This window comes from Gorilla gorilla, chromosome 21, assembly GCF_029281585.2.
Source record: "Gorilla gorilla gorilla isolate KB3781 chromosome 21, NHGRI_mGorGor1-v2.1_pri, whole genome shotgun sequence".
Classification (NCBI taxonomy): domain Eukaryota; kingdom Metazoa; phylum Chordata; class Mammalia; order Primates; family Hominidae; genus Gorilla; species Gorilla gorilla.
In genome coordinates, this window is record NC_073245.2 from 49,318,074 (window position 1) to 49,332,786 (window position 14,713).

General features: G+C 44.2%; 1 protein-coding gene across 4 annotated transcripts in view; it reads right to left on the reverse strand.

The window, feature by feature from the left end:
• MROH8 (maestro heat like repeat family member 8) overlaps positions 1–14,713 on the reverse strand; it is a 77,843-nt gene that overhangs the window by 20,591 nt on the left and 42,539 nt on the right. For all 4 annotated transcript variants that reach the window (XR_008674652.2, XM_031005059.3, XM_055373477.2 and 1 more), the window contains exons 12-14: positions 13,684–13,844; positions 4,984–5,119; positions 1,862–2,052 (exon numbers count right to left, since the gene is read on the reverse strand). Coding sequence is in view for 3 of the 4 variants with exons in the window: in XM_031005059.3 (XP_030860919.3) it covers positions 1,862–2,052; positions 4,984–5,119; positions 13,684–13,844 (488 nt within the window). In the remaining variant the exon portion in view is untranslated. The remainder of the gene's footprint in view (positions 1–1,861; positions 2,053–4,983; positions 5,120–13,683; positions 13,845–14,713) is intronic.

Below are 14,713 nucleotides of genomic sequence, written 5' to 3' on the forward strand. Positions count from 1 at the left end.
ACACTATTTATCTCCACTGTTTTTATTATTTATTTATTTATTTATTGAGACAGGGTCTTGTTTTGTCACCCAAGCTGGAGGGCAAGGGTGCCATCATGGCTCACTGCAGCCTTGAGCTCCTGGGCTCAAGTGATCCTCCTGCCTCAGCATCCAGGGCAGCTGGGATTACAGGCATATGCCATCAGGCTCCAATAATTTAAGAAAAAAAATTTTTTTTTGAGACAGGGTCTGGCTCTGTCTCCCAGGCTGGAGTGCGGTGGTGCGATTTCTGCTCACTGCAGTCTCAATCTCCCAGGCTCAAGCAATCTTCCCACCTCAGCCTCCCGAGTAGTTGGGACCACAAGTGTGTGCCAACACACCTGGCTAATTTTTATAGAGACAGGGTTTCACCATGTTGCCCAGGCTGGTCTTGAACTCCTGAGCTCAAGTAGTCCTCCTGCCTTGGCCTCCGAAAGTGTTGGCATTACACATGTGGGCCACTGCTCCCAGCCTAAAAATTTTTTGTAGAGACAGGCTCTTGCCCTATTGCCTAGGCTGTTCTTAAACTCCTAGCTTCAAATGATCCTCCTGCCTTGGCCTCCCAAAGTGCTGGGATTACAGGAATGAGCCATTGTGCCTGGCCGTCCACTGCCTTTAAAAGCTACTTACTGAACTGTTATCCCGGACCTAGCATCAGAGAATCTTAAAGCTGGAAGGAGCCTGAGCAACACAGTGAGACCCCTTCTCTACAAAAAATAAAAATAATTAGCTGGGCATGGTGGCAGGCAACTGTGGTTCAGCTACGCAGGAGGCTGAGGTGGGAGGATCACGTGAGCCCAGGATGTTGAGGCTGCAGTGAGCCATGATCATGCCACTGCACTCCAGCCTGGGTGACAGATGGAGACCCTGTCTCAAAAAATAAAACAAAATAATAAAGCTGGAATGGTCCTTTGAGATCACCTTGCCTGACCTTTCCATTTATAGATAAGGAAACTGAGGCACAGAACAATAGATTTGCCCAGGGTATAGAACTAGTTGAATGGATGAATGAGAACTGCACTAGAACTCAGGTTTACTGACTTAGTCTGGTGTTCTTAAATATGTCACATTACAGTACTTTCTCTGAAAGAAATCCATGTACCACAGCAACACTAAGAAACGTCTTTATTATTATTATTACTTTTTGAGACAGAGTTTCGCTCTGTTGCCCAGGCTGGAGTGCAACGGCACGATCTCGGCTCACTGCAATCTCTGCCTCCCAGGTTCAAGTGATTCTCGTGCCTCAGCCTCCTGAGTAGCTGGAATTATAGGCATGTGCCACCACGCCCAGCTAATTTTTGTATTTTTAGTAGAGACAGGGTTTCACCATGTTGGCCAGGCTGGTCTCAAACTCTTGACCTCAGGTGATCCACCTGCCTCGGCCTCCCAAAGTGCTGGGATTACAGGCGTGAGCCACCATGCCCAACCAACAACACTAAGAAATTTCTACTGAGACTCTAATGGGACTTAAAAATATCTCTCCATGCAATAAAACAGAAAGCAGAAATCACTGCATGGTGGATCAGTACAGTTTTGGAGGTAGGTTTAGGCTGTTTTGTTTCTGTCTGTACTTGATTTATTAGGAAAGGGCTAACACAATATCACATTTGGCTAACCCAGATATAACCCAGATAGCCAAATTTACCTTGTTACTAATAAAACCAAAGATAACCAATGAAAGCTCAGAATGATTCCTGGGCATTTCATCCTGATGGCTCATAAGGGTTGAAGGTTGTAAGCTCCCCTCCAGTTGGGACTACATCTTGGCTATCCCTGTGTTCACCACAGTGCCCAGTGCTTAGTACGTGTTACTTAATGTCAATGAAATAATGATGGGCAGTACCACAAAGGGGTGACCTCTGAAGGCACTTCCTGTTCTGTGTACAGGCCACTTGGGATGTCGACATCAGACATGGTGAGGCCGATGCTGTGATGAATCTGGATAAGCAGTGTCATGAGAAGCTGAGGAAAGAGTCGGAATGTAGCTGCTCGAAGCCTGTTTCCCAAAAACATCTCATAAAGGGCATCTGTGGCCTGTGGTGGAAAAGACACAGAGAGGAACTAAGCACCTGCCATTTTGAAATATGGAAGTCATGAAGGAAACTATTAACATATTTGACTACATACAAATATAAAGCCAGGGCAACATTTATCATAAAGTTAGATGACAACAGGCCAGGTGCAGTGGCTCATGTCTGTAGTCCCAGCACTTTGGGAGGCCAAGGCGGGTGGATCACCTTAGGTCAGGAGTTTGAGACCAGCTTGGTCAACACAGTGAAACCCCATCTCTACTAAAAATACAAAAAAATTAGCCAGGTGTGGTGGCTCACGCCTGTAATCCCAGCTACTTGGGAGGCAGAGGCAGGAGAATCGCTTGAACCTTAGAGGTGGATGTTGCAGTGAGCCGAGATCGTGCCATTGCACTCCAGCTTGAGTGACAGAGCGAGACTCCGTCTCAAAAAAAAAGAGTTAGATGGCAACAACCTGGAGAAGTATTTGTATCAATATATTGTTCTTACTATATAAAATGCTCTTACGTAGCAGTAAAAAAATTACTCAAAGGGTAGGCCACACACCAGTAGCATTGTCATCACCTGGGAGCTGGTTAAACAGGGAGAATTTCAAGCCCCATCCCAGGCCTTCCATATCAGAACCTGTATTTTATTATTATCTTTTATTTTTTTGTTTTTGAGACAGAGTCTCGCTCTGTCACCCAGGGTGGAGTGCAGTGGCGAGATCTCTGCTCACTGCAAGCTCTGCCTCCCGGGTTCACGCCATTCTACCGCCTTAGCCTCCCGAGTAGCTGGGACTACAGGTGCCCGCCACCACGCCCGGCTAATTTTTCATATTTTTAGTAGAGACGGTGTTTCACCATGTTAGCCAAGATGGTCTCAATCTCCTGACCTCGTGATCCACCCGCCTCGGCCTCCCAAAGTGCTGGGATTACAGGTGTGAGCCACTGTGCCCAGCCGAGAACCTGCATTTTAATAATATCCCAAAGTGATTGTGGTTTGTGTGCATATTAAATCTGAGAAGGACTAGTGTACAGGACATGAACAAACAAGTCATAAAAGAAATACAAATGGCCAATTAAAAACATATACAAGGCTGGGTGTTGTGGCTCACGTCTGTAATCAGCATTTTGGGAGGCTAAGGTGGGAGGATTGTCTGAGCCCAGGAGTTTGAGACCAGACTGGGCAACATGGGGAATCCCCCTCTCTACTAAAAAATACAAAAATTAGCCAGGCATGGTGGCACTCTCCTGTATTCCCAGCTACTCAGGAGGCTGATGTGGGACGATCGCTTCAGCCCAGGAGGAAGAGGTTGCAGTGAGCTGAGATCATGCCACTGCAGTCCAGCCTGGGCAACAGAGTGAGACTCTGTCTCAAAAAGAAAAATAACAATAATTTAGACCACAAAAAGCTGAACCATAAACTGGTAGGGGAGAAAATAAAGTAAAAAGTAAATGTTGATAGTAGGGCAGGCTGTGTGTGTGTGGAGGCAGGTTTATGGGAACGCTCTACTTTCTGCTCAATTTTTCTGTGAACTTAAAACTGCTCTAAAAAATAAAGTATTTAAAAGGAAAAAATGAAAAAAGTATACCAAATAGATATACCAAAAGTTTATATATGTATAAAGACTTCTGGAAAATTCATTTTTAGGGAGATTGTTACAGACATGAGCTAAGAATGGTTTTTACATTTTTTAATAAAAGGATTGTTTAAAAAAATCCAAAATCCAAAGATTGTTAAAAAAAAATCCAAAGAATATGTGACAGAGACTATATATTTACCATCTGGTCTCTTATAGAAAGTTGGCCAACTTCTGTTCAGGGAGATCTGCACTTTCTTTTTTTTTTGTTTGAGACAGAGTCTCTCTCTGTCACCCAGGCTGGAGTGCAGTGGCGTGATCTCGGCTCACTGCAACCTCTGCCTCCCTGGTTTAAGTAATTCTCCTGCCTTAGCCTCCTGAGTAGCTGGGATTACAGGCGGCCGCCACCATGCCTGGCTTATTTTTGTATTTTAAGTAGAGATGGGGTTGCATCATGTTGGCCAGGCTGGTCTCAAACTCCTGACCTCAAGTGATTGGCCTGCCTCGGCCTCCCAAAGTGCTGGAATTACAGGCAAGAGCCACCGTGCCTGGCTTTTTTTTTTTTTTTTTTTTGAGATGGAGTCTCACTCTGTTGCCCAGGTTGGAGTGCAGTAGCGTGATCTCGGCTCACTGCAACCTCTGCCTCCCGGGTTCAAGCAAGTCTCCTGCCTCAGCCTCTTGAGTAGCTGGGATTACAGGTGGGCGCCACTACACCTGGCTAATTTTTGTATTTTACTAGAGATGGGGTTTCACCATATTGGCCAGGCTGGTCTTGAACTCCTGACCTCAGGTGATCTACCCACCTTGGCCTCCCAAAGTGCTGGGATTACAGGCGTGAGCCACCGCGTCTAGTCTGCACTTTGTTTTATACAGTTCTACGATATTTGAAGTTTTTTTTCCCACAAGTTTGCATTTCTCTTTAACTATGATGATACATATTTTTTAGAGGATGAGGGAAGGAATGTTTTAAACATATTAAACCAGGGATGTTTCCAAGGGACAGATGACAGTCATGGGTTCTTAGTTTCTGTTTCTGGTTGGGTCAATAAAGTCCCTTCCTCATCCCTCTTTTCCGCTTATCACTAGAGACAGAAACTAAACACCATGGCTTCAGGCTGCTAAAAGCCTAAAACAAAACAGAACAGAACAACAAAAACAAAAAAAGGCAGGTTGGACGAGTTTGTATTAAAGCATTCTGACTCCTTCACTCTCCCCAGCTCCCTCCATGTCAATCCCTTGGCAGAAACACTGTAGACATAAATGGATGACAGATGCAGGCTTTGAGAGGGACCAAAAGGAACACTCTCCACTGGGGTGTGGGGTCAGTCATCCTGGGAGGGGCTGACATTAGAGGGGCAAAGCTGAAGGGCTTACAGCCACAGCCACATATGCCATCTTCTCCTGTGCAGGCTCATTATGGCATTTCTGCAGCTTCCTCAGGAGCCTCCACAGAATCCAGGTCGTGCTGGGAAGCTCCACCGCCAGCATTCTCCACACCTCAGCCAGGTGCCTGGAAATCCCAAAGAGCAAGAGGAGAATGGCTGATTCCAATGCAATCTACAAGAAGTTCTCCTCTCTACTCAGTTCTTCAGGGTGTCAAAAGACTGACTTTGATTTCATAACAGTAACTCCCCAGGTTTATTTTTTTCCTTTTTGTGAGACCCTGTCTCAAAAAAAAAAAAAAAAGTGGTTGTATCCATTTATTTGCCAACAAGCAGAGTAGGATTCCTATTGCTCCATATAAAATTATTTACTTATTTTTTAAATTTTATTATTATTATTATTATTATTTTGACACGGTGTCTTGCTCTGTCACTCAGGCTGGAGTCAGTGGCGTGATCTTGGCTCATTGCAACCTCTGTCTCCTGGGTTCAATCAATTCCCTTGCTTCAGTCTCCTGAGTAGCTGGGATTACAGGTGCCCGCCACCACGCCCGGCTAATTTTTGTATTTTTAGTAGAGCCGGGGTGTCGCCATGTTAGCCAGGCTGGTCTCGAACTCCCGACCTCAAGTGATCTGCCCGCCCTGGCCTCCCAAAGTGCTGGGATTACAGGCGTGAGCCACTGCACCCAGCTGATTTTTAAAATTTTACTTTAAGTTCCAGGATACATGTGCAGAATGTGCAGGTTTGTTACATAGGTATCCACGTGCCATGGTGGTTTGTTGCACCTCTCAACCTGTCATCTAGGTTTTAAGCCCACACGCATTAGGTATTTGTCCTATTGGTCTCCCTCCCCTTGCCCCCCACCCCCGAAGTCCCCAGGTTTTATCGAATCAAGTTCCCATTGCCTCAGCATGGACTTCAAGGCTATTCATAACCTGGTCCTGACTTAACTTTTCGGCCTCATCTCTTCCCCATCACACACTCTGTGCTCAAACCATCCAGACCATTCAGACCATTCACCTTTACCTAAGAAAACACAGACTTTGAAAACCCTATACCTTTGCTTATGTCACTGTCCTTTTTTGTTAGACAGGGTCTTACTCCGTCACCCAGGCTGGAGTGCGGTGGTGCCATACACAGCTCACTGCAGCCTTGAACTCCTGAGCTCAAGCAATCCTCCTGCCTCAGCCACCCGAATAGCTGGGACCACAAGCGTGTGCCACCACACCTGGCTAATTTTTAAATTTGTTTTTGTAAAGATGGGGTCTCGCCATGTTGCCCAGGCTGGTCTTGAACTCCTAGGCTCAAGCGATCCACCCACCTTGGCCTCCCAAAGTGCTGGGATTACAGTCATGAGCCACTGTACCCAACCCTTATGTCACTTTCTTAAACTGGAAGGCCCTTTCCAAAACTCTTCTCTGCCCATCAAAATCCTTCAAGGTCCAGCTCCAGTGTCATGTCTCCTAGGAAGCCTTGGTTGCTTCTTCACCATGTCTTTCGTAAGAGTTCTCATAGCACTTAAAAAGTTTCTTCTTCTTAGAGGTCGCTTCAATCTTATGTGTGCTATCACCAGTTCTTTATGTGTGTATCTGTTCGTTCTGAAAGAAAGGATTCTTTCTGGCTCTTCTTCTAGGAATTCCTCAGGGACTTGCACAATGCCAGGTTCATAGAAGGTTAAATTATAGACACATGTATTCGATCTGGTCTGTGGTCCTCAAATTTTGGCTAAAGTTAATCCTTGAAATAAAGCTTTGATCCTGCCTAGAAGAGATATCTTCTAAAGAAAAATAATATGTAATAACTTCTCTGTCATTGATTCAAATGTAGGGCCTGAGAGTTACATAAACATTGTGGAAGAACATTACAGTGGGAAGAAAATTGGGAGTTACTCATGCTTTTAATCCATTCTTTTATTTTCAGAATCCATTTAGGCATCTTGGTATGCTAGAGTAAGTTTTTAAAGTGTGATCTTCCAGGCCAGACGTGGTGGCCTATAATCCTGTAATCCCAGCACTTTGTAATCCTAACACTTTGTAATTCCAGCAACTGCAATCCCAGTAGCTTGTAATCCCAGCACCTGTAATCCCAGCACTTTGGGAGGCTGAGATGGGAGGACTGCTTGAGCCCAGGAGTTCAAGACCAGCCTGGGAAACATGGCGAAACCCTGTCTCTACAAAAAATGCAAAATTAGCCAGGTGTTGTGGTGTGTGCTTGTAGTCCCGGCTACTCAGGAGGCTGAGGTGGGAGGATCATTTGAACCCAGAAGGCAGAGACTGAGGTGAGCCAAAATCATACCACTGCACTCCAGCCTGGGTGGCAGGGTGAGACTGTCTCGGGGGGGGGGAAGCAAAAAAGAAAAGAAAAGAAAAAAAAGAAAAAAAGTGTGGTCTTTCAACTGTGAGACTCATCCTAAAACTTGAGAGGCTTAAAGACTATCCCAACATTTCACTCCTCACCTCAGTGATTCTAATTTGTGAATAAAACAAAGTAAGAAGGTCCTAAAGAACTCCTAAAGAAAAGGCCAGAAAGGCAATATAGGATGCTGAAAAAACTCACAGCTGCAGAATGATGAGACGGCAGGATAGGAACATTCATCTGGGATGACATAAAGAAATTCTCATATTTACTTACCCTCGGTTATTTTCTTTGGATTCCTGAGGGAGTAAATGAAGTACTTTGAGAAGCTGTTTATTGTGAGAGAAGTGTTGCAAAATGCTTTTAGTTGGCCGCACATTTTAAGTGTGCTGAAAATGCATCTGAATTTAGAAAGCGCACAGCCGTTAAGCCAATGGTTCACGAATTTCAGTGTGAGAAACATCTGGAGAGTTTGTTTAAAATATGGAAAAAATCTTCCCACCTCCAGTGATTCTGATTCTGTAGTTGTGACATGGGTTTTGTTTGCCCATCATCCCTTTGGGAAACCACCTTTTCAAGATCCTTAACAATCCTATTTGGTTCGTGTAGTTTGGTGGGAGCTGACTCCAAGCCAGGCTAATCAGAGTCCTGCCCAGGACTAAAAAGCTTAAAAGGAAATGACACACCCTTTCCACTGCAGTTTTGAGCTGATGGTAACCATCTTTGCCACCTTTAGTGCAAGTCCATCTGAGAGATGAATGGAGCCCTGATGAAATAAACTGAGTCTCGGGATTCAATCCTGACGACAGACCCTTGGACTTTGCTGTAATACAAGCCTACACAATTTCTTAAGGTAGTGTGAGCTCAGTTTCTGCTACTTCCAACCAAGAGTCCTGACTAATATAGTATGTGTGATGTAGGGTCTTGGAAAATGCTTTTCTTCTTTGAGACAGGGTTTTACTCTGATGCTCAGGCTGGAGTGCAGTGGTGTGATCACAGCTCACTGCAGTCTCAATTTCCTGGGCTCAGGTAAATTCTCCCACCTCAGCCTCCTGAGTATTTGGAACTATAGGCGTGTGCCACCACAACCGGCAAATTTTGCACTTTCTGTAGAGACACGGTTTCACCATATTGCTCAGGCTGGTCTTGAACTATTGGGCTCAAGCCATCCACCCGTCTCAACCTCCTAAAGTGCTAGGATTACAGGTATGAGCCACCACACCCAGCCAGAAGATACATTTTTTTTTTTTTAACAAGCTTCATAGGGGATTCTGAGGCAGTGTTTCAGACACTTTAACAAACACTGCACTAGGAGACTGAAGAAGCCTACATCTTTAAGAACAAATATCTTGCTGTAGCATCCTTACAGAATAGAAAGAGAAACAGCCTCTTGTCTTTTCTGGTGGAGTACTGGGACAGAGCACTGCACCAGGGTAGTATGAGGGACACATGTCACATATGTACTCTATGACTTCTTTGGTCCTGCATTAGTGAACTGAGTTTCTTAAAGAATTTCATGTCCCACAGAGAAACAGTCAGTGGTGAAAATGTAGTGTAATTCCTGTGTCAGTAAATGATATCACCATTAACTTGGCCTCCAAAGCCAAAAACTGAGGAGTGGGGAGTTAGCCTGAATGCCTTCTTCCTCCCTGCCATTCCTTTCTGATTCAATCAAGGTCTGCCTACAGATGCCCCTATTTCTTTTTTTCTTTTTCTTTTTCTTTTTTTGAAATGGAGTTTTGCTCTGTTGCCCAGGCTGGAGTGAAGTCGTGTGATCCTGGCTCACTGTTCAAGCCAATTCTCCTGCCTCCTGGGTTCAAGCAATTCTCCTGCCTCAGCCTGCAGAGTGGCTGGGATTACAGGCACATGCCACCAAGCCCGGCTAATTTTTGTATTTTTAGTAGAGACGGGGTTCGCCATGTTGGCCAGAATGGTCTTGAACTCCTGACCTCAGGCAATCCACCTGCCTTGGCCTCCCAAAGTCCTAGGATTACAGGCGTGAGCCACGGCGTCTGCCCAATGCTCCTGTTTCTTTACTCCCTCCTCTCCATCTCTGAAGCCACTGCCCTAATCAGGGCATCATCATCTTTTGCCTGAAAAGGTGCAACTGCTTAACTGCCTGTCTCTCTTCCTGTTTGGTAGAACAGCCTCTAATCCATCTCCATCAGAGTCACACTAAAAATCTGCATCTGATGATGTAAGTCCCTTAACTAAATTTCTTCAGTGGCTTCCCAACTCCCGTAGTATAAAGTCCACTATCGTAGTTCTTAGTTGGTCCCAATGTATCGCTGCTAACTTCTGACGGCTTTTTAAAAGCAGCTTTAGTGGCTGGGCGTGGTAGCTCATGCCTGAAATACCAGCACTTTGGGAGGCCAAAGCGGCGGATCATGAGGTCAGGAGATTGAGACCATCCTGGCCAACATGCTTCAGCTCTAGCCATCACATCACTTTCCAGGTGGCAGGAAGAAGAAAGATGATGAGCCTACTCTCTCCCTTTAAGGTTATTTGCCATAGGTTGCATGTACTACTTCAATTTGCATCCAGAATTTAGACAAATAGTCACACCTATATGCAAAAAGTCTAGGAAATAAGAGTATTTCAAATACCCAACTAAAGTTCAGGGATTCTATTACTATAGAAAATGAAAAAATAATTAGTGAATACTGTCTTAAGTATACAACTCACTGACTTTTAGTAAATTTACAAAGTTGTGCAACCATGACGACGATCCAGTTTTAGAACATTACCATCACTGCAAAAAGATCCCTGGTATCTGAGCCCTTCTTACTATCTACTTTCCTCTCCAGCCACTTTGATATGCATCTGGCTCTTAGCATTCATCAGCTTGGGGGCAGCTCTGCTTTCAGAAATCACTTCCTTACCCTTCATTTAATTAAGTCCCAACCTAGGGGCTTCCACAGAACTCCCTACTTAGCTTTAGAATACTTATGCATCTATGGGGCTACCAGACGGTGCTGCTTAAGGGCGGGGTGCATGTCCTGTCCATTACTTATGGGTCCTAATAGCACCTTGCACATAGTTGATGCTTTAGGTAGCGTCCTAAGAACAACCACCCCAATCTATATGTAAACCCACTAACGTGTGGAGTCCTAATTAGGGGAAGGAAGCCAGGCTGGCGGGAGCAAGGGAAAGCAAAAAGAAAAAGCAGATAAGCTGTAAGTCTGCCTTTCTTCATGGTCCAGGACACGGCCCTTCTGTGCAATCAGCTCCCCATCTTCCTGTGCCCAACTATCACCAGACACCTGCAAATTAGCTCATTGCAACTTGGCATTATCTATACTGCACAAGGCCCTCTTCAACATGCAGCATGAACACTATGCTGTAAAATCTCCAACAAGTCTTTGTCTCCTGGCAGTCGGCTTCTCTTTTGCAGGCTGTCTGTTGTCTCTCTGGCACCATTATTTTCCTACTTTTTCTAATAAATCTGCCTTCCTCTACCCACAACTGTCTTGGTAAATTCTTTTACCCCAGCGCCACCGGCCCAGTCATTGCTCCCCTGTGACATAATGAACTTCAGGTAAATGACAAAAATATAATCAGAATAACATTTCCTGGCCGGGCGTGGTGGCTCATGCCTGTAATCCCAGCACTTTGGGAGGCCGAGGTGGGCGGATCACGAGGTCAGGAGATCGAGACCACGGTGAAACCCCCTCTCTACTAAAAATACAAAAAATTAGCTGGGCGGTGGCGGATGCCTGTAGTCCCAGCTACTTGGGAGGCTAAGCCAGGAGAACGGCGTGAACCCGGGAGGCGGAGCTTGCAGTGAGCCGCGTTCGCGCCACTGCCTGGGTGACAGAGCGAGACTCTGTCTCAAAAAAAATTAATAATAATAATAATAATAATAATAATATTTCCTGAATAAGTCAGTTAAATTTCTAAAAGATTCCATAGTTTGCGTATGAGCTACAGCAGTTCTCAAAGTCCTCCCAGAGGTAGAACAAATATAAACAAGAGAATAATGCTAAAAGCATACTTAAAATAATTAAATAGGGCAGCACATGGTGGCTCATGTCTGTCATCCTAGCACTTTGAGAAGCTGAGGCAGGTGGATCACTTGAGCCCAGAAGTTCGAGACCAGCCTGGATAACATTGAGAAACCACAAAAAATAAAAAATTTAGCTGGGCCAGGTGGTGTGGGCCTATAGTCCCAGTTGCTCCAGTGGCTGAGGTGGGAAGACTGCTTGAGCCTGGAAGGTCGAGGCTTCAGTGAACTATGACTGTGTCACTACACTGCAGCCTGGGTGACAGAGAAAGACCCTGTCTTAAAAAAACCCCACAAAAAACAAAACTAAATATATTTAGTATTTTGTACTTAGATTTATTTATTTATTTATTTAATTTGAGACAGAGTCTTGCTTTGTCTCCCAGGCTGGAGTGCAGTGGTGCGATCTCGGCTCACTGCAACCTCCGCCTCCCGGGTTCAAGAGATTCTCCTGCCTCAGCCTCCCAAGTAGCTGTGATTACAGGTGCGCATCACCACGCCGGGCTAATTTTTGTATTTTTTTAGTAGAGATGGGGTTTCACCATGTTGGCCAGGCTGGTCTGGAACTCCTGACCTTGGGTGATCCACCCCCTTTGGCCTCTGAAAGATTTATTTTAAGAGTTGAGTACAGATAAGCTGTAGCAAGTACCAAACATTTAAGAACAATTTGTTACAGAAATATACAAAAGCAAGCTCAAAAAATTTTAAAAAATTTAAAAAGCTTGAGTGTGGTGGTACACACCTATAGTCTCAGCTACTCAGGCAGCTGAGGTGGGAAGATCACTTGAGCCCAGGAGTTCAAGGCTGCAGTGAGCCATGACTGAGAAACTGTCTTTAAAAAAAAAAAAAAAGTAAGACTGTTACTCCAGGCTGGAGTGCAGTGGCTATTCACAAGTCCAATCATCATATACTATGGGCCCCAAACTCCTGGCCTCGAGTGATTCTCCTGCCTCAGCCTCCTGAGTAGCTAGGACTACAGGCGCGTGCCACCACGCCCAGCTTTAAAAAAAATCTGCATTCTTTTTTTTCTCTGAATGGGTAAAAGTCTTCCATTATTTGATTTAGTTCAGTTTAGAGAACACAATAAGCACTACATCAAGATATTATGTGAGAACCATTCACTTAAAAGAATATTTTTCAAATAGTTTAAAGCAGGGAAATCTCTTCTTAAATAAAATAGTTGCCCAGAATCACAATAGAGAAAGCAGATAAAAAGAAGCGCTGCTCTGGTTAAAGTGGGGTGGGGGCATGGAACTTTATTCTGAAGCCTTCCTGCCACATCCGTAGGCATCTTTGTGGAACTTTCCAGGGTGCCTCCAAATATGAAAAACACTAATCGAAAAAACCGTCTTTACACCTACTATGTACCCACAAAAATAAACAAAAAACCCATCCTGTTTGATCCTCTCTCTGATTCCATTCTTCTTTATGTATGCATATTTACTTTTTAAATGTATATATTTATTGCCTTATTTTTAGGCAAAATCATTCTCAAGTCAGTTGCAGACATTATGACACTTTACCTCTAAATAACTTTAGTATCTTATCTCTTAAGAATAAGGACATCCTTCTGCATAACCACAGTATTTCACACCTAAGAAAATTACACTAATTTTTGTTGTTTGTTTGTCTGAGACAGAGTCTTAGTCTGTCACCCAGGCTGGAGTGCAGTGGTGTGATCTTGGCTTATTATAACCTCCTCCTCCTGGGTTCAAGAGATTCTCCTGCCTCAGCCTCCCAAGTAGCTGGGATTAGAGGCATCTGCCACCATGCCCGGGTAAATTTTGTATTTTTAGTAGAGATGAGGTTTCACCATGTTGGCCAGGCTGGTCTTGAACTCCTGGCCTTAAGTAATCTGCCCACTTCTGCCTCCCAAAGTGCTGGAATTACAGGTGTCAGCCACTGTGCCTGGCCAGAAAATTACACCAATTTAATATTCTAGTATAGAGTCCATATTTAAATTTTCTCCAAGCTTTCTTTTATAGCTTTTGTTTTTGAACCAGGATCCAATCAAGGTCACGCAGTGCATTTGGGTATGTTTTTGAATATCTTTTTATCTAGGACAGTTCCCTCACCACCAGTTTTACTTCCATGATGTTAACTTTTTTGAAGAGTCCAGTTCAATTATCTTACAGAATGTTCTTCATTTGGGATTTGTGGGATTCTTTTCTGATGATTATGCATTATGTTCTGATTTATATCACCAGCTTTATGTATACTGTGTCTTCTCCACAAGACAATCATTAGATTTTTGAGGGCAACCATGTTTCACAATACCCAGAGCTGTGTCACATAATCCAATTTAATCCAGAGGCTGTACGGGGTTCTGTTACCTGTTATATGGCACTGGATGACACAGAAGGAAGCTGAGCACTATATCTGTGTACTTGGGTCTGGATATAAATAAACTCACGGTATTTATGATTTGTTGGCGGACTCTAGGCTGGCTGATTATGGATAACTGGGCACAGATAACTCCCATAATTTCTGGCACCTGAAGAGGAAAAAGAAATTACTAAGACTGTAATCCTATAGGACACTGATGGTTACTGAGGATATTGTGGCCATTTCTGAAAGGTCTTGGGGGGGTGACTTTTTTTTAAAGACAGGGTCTTACTCTGTTGCCCAGCCTGGAATGCAGCGGTGCAAACACAGCTCACTGCAGCCTTGAACCCCTGGCCTCAAATGATCCTCCCACCTCAGCCTCCTGAGTAGCTGGGACTACAGGCACACACCACCACACCCAGGTCATTGTTGTATTTTTTTGTAGAGACAAGATCTCTCTATGTTGCCCAGGCTGGTTTTGAATTCCTGGGCTCAAGCGATCCTCCTGCCTTGGCCTCCCAACGTGCTGGAATTACAAGTATAAGCCACTGCGCCTGACCCCTAGGGGGTGACTTTTAAACAAACTGTTTATTATTTTTTAAAGTTTATGATTAAAACTACTTAAAATATATCTGTATGTGTGTATACACATATGAAGGATTTGGAAAGATTTATAATCAAAGCTGTCAATACTGTGTTTTTGAGGGATAGAGTATTAGATTTTTTTGCTTCTATATTTTTTCTAATTTTTCCTCAGTAATTGATGTATTGATTTTATAACAAGACAAACTAATAAAAGTGTTGCAAGGAAGCTGGGCTTGTTTCCACTGTGACTCTGAGAATGGCAGTGGAGTCCTTACCTATCTTCTTCCCAGAGATGTCCATCAGGCTCAGGTAAGGGAAATAGGAGCCACTGGGCTTTGGTCTATTTCTCTGCTTGGACCGCTCTTCCCACCCACAGACGCATGGGTTCCTGTCTCTGTGGAAATGTCAGCTTCTCAGAGAGGTACACCTCAACCACTTAATATAAAATGGCCA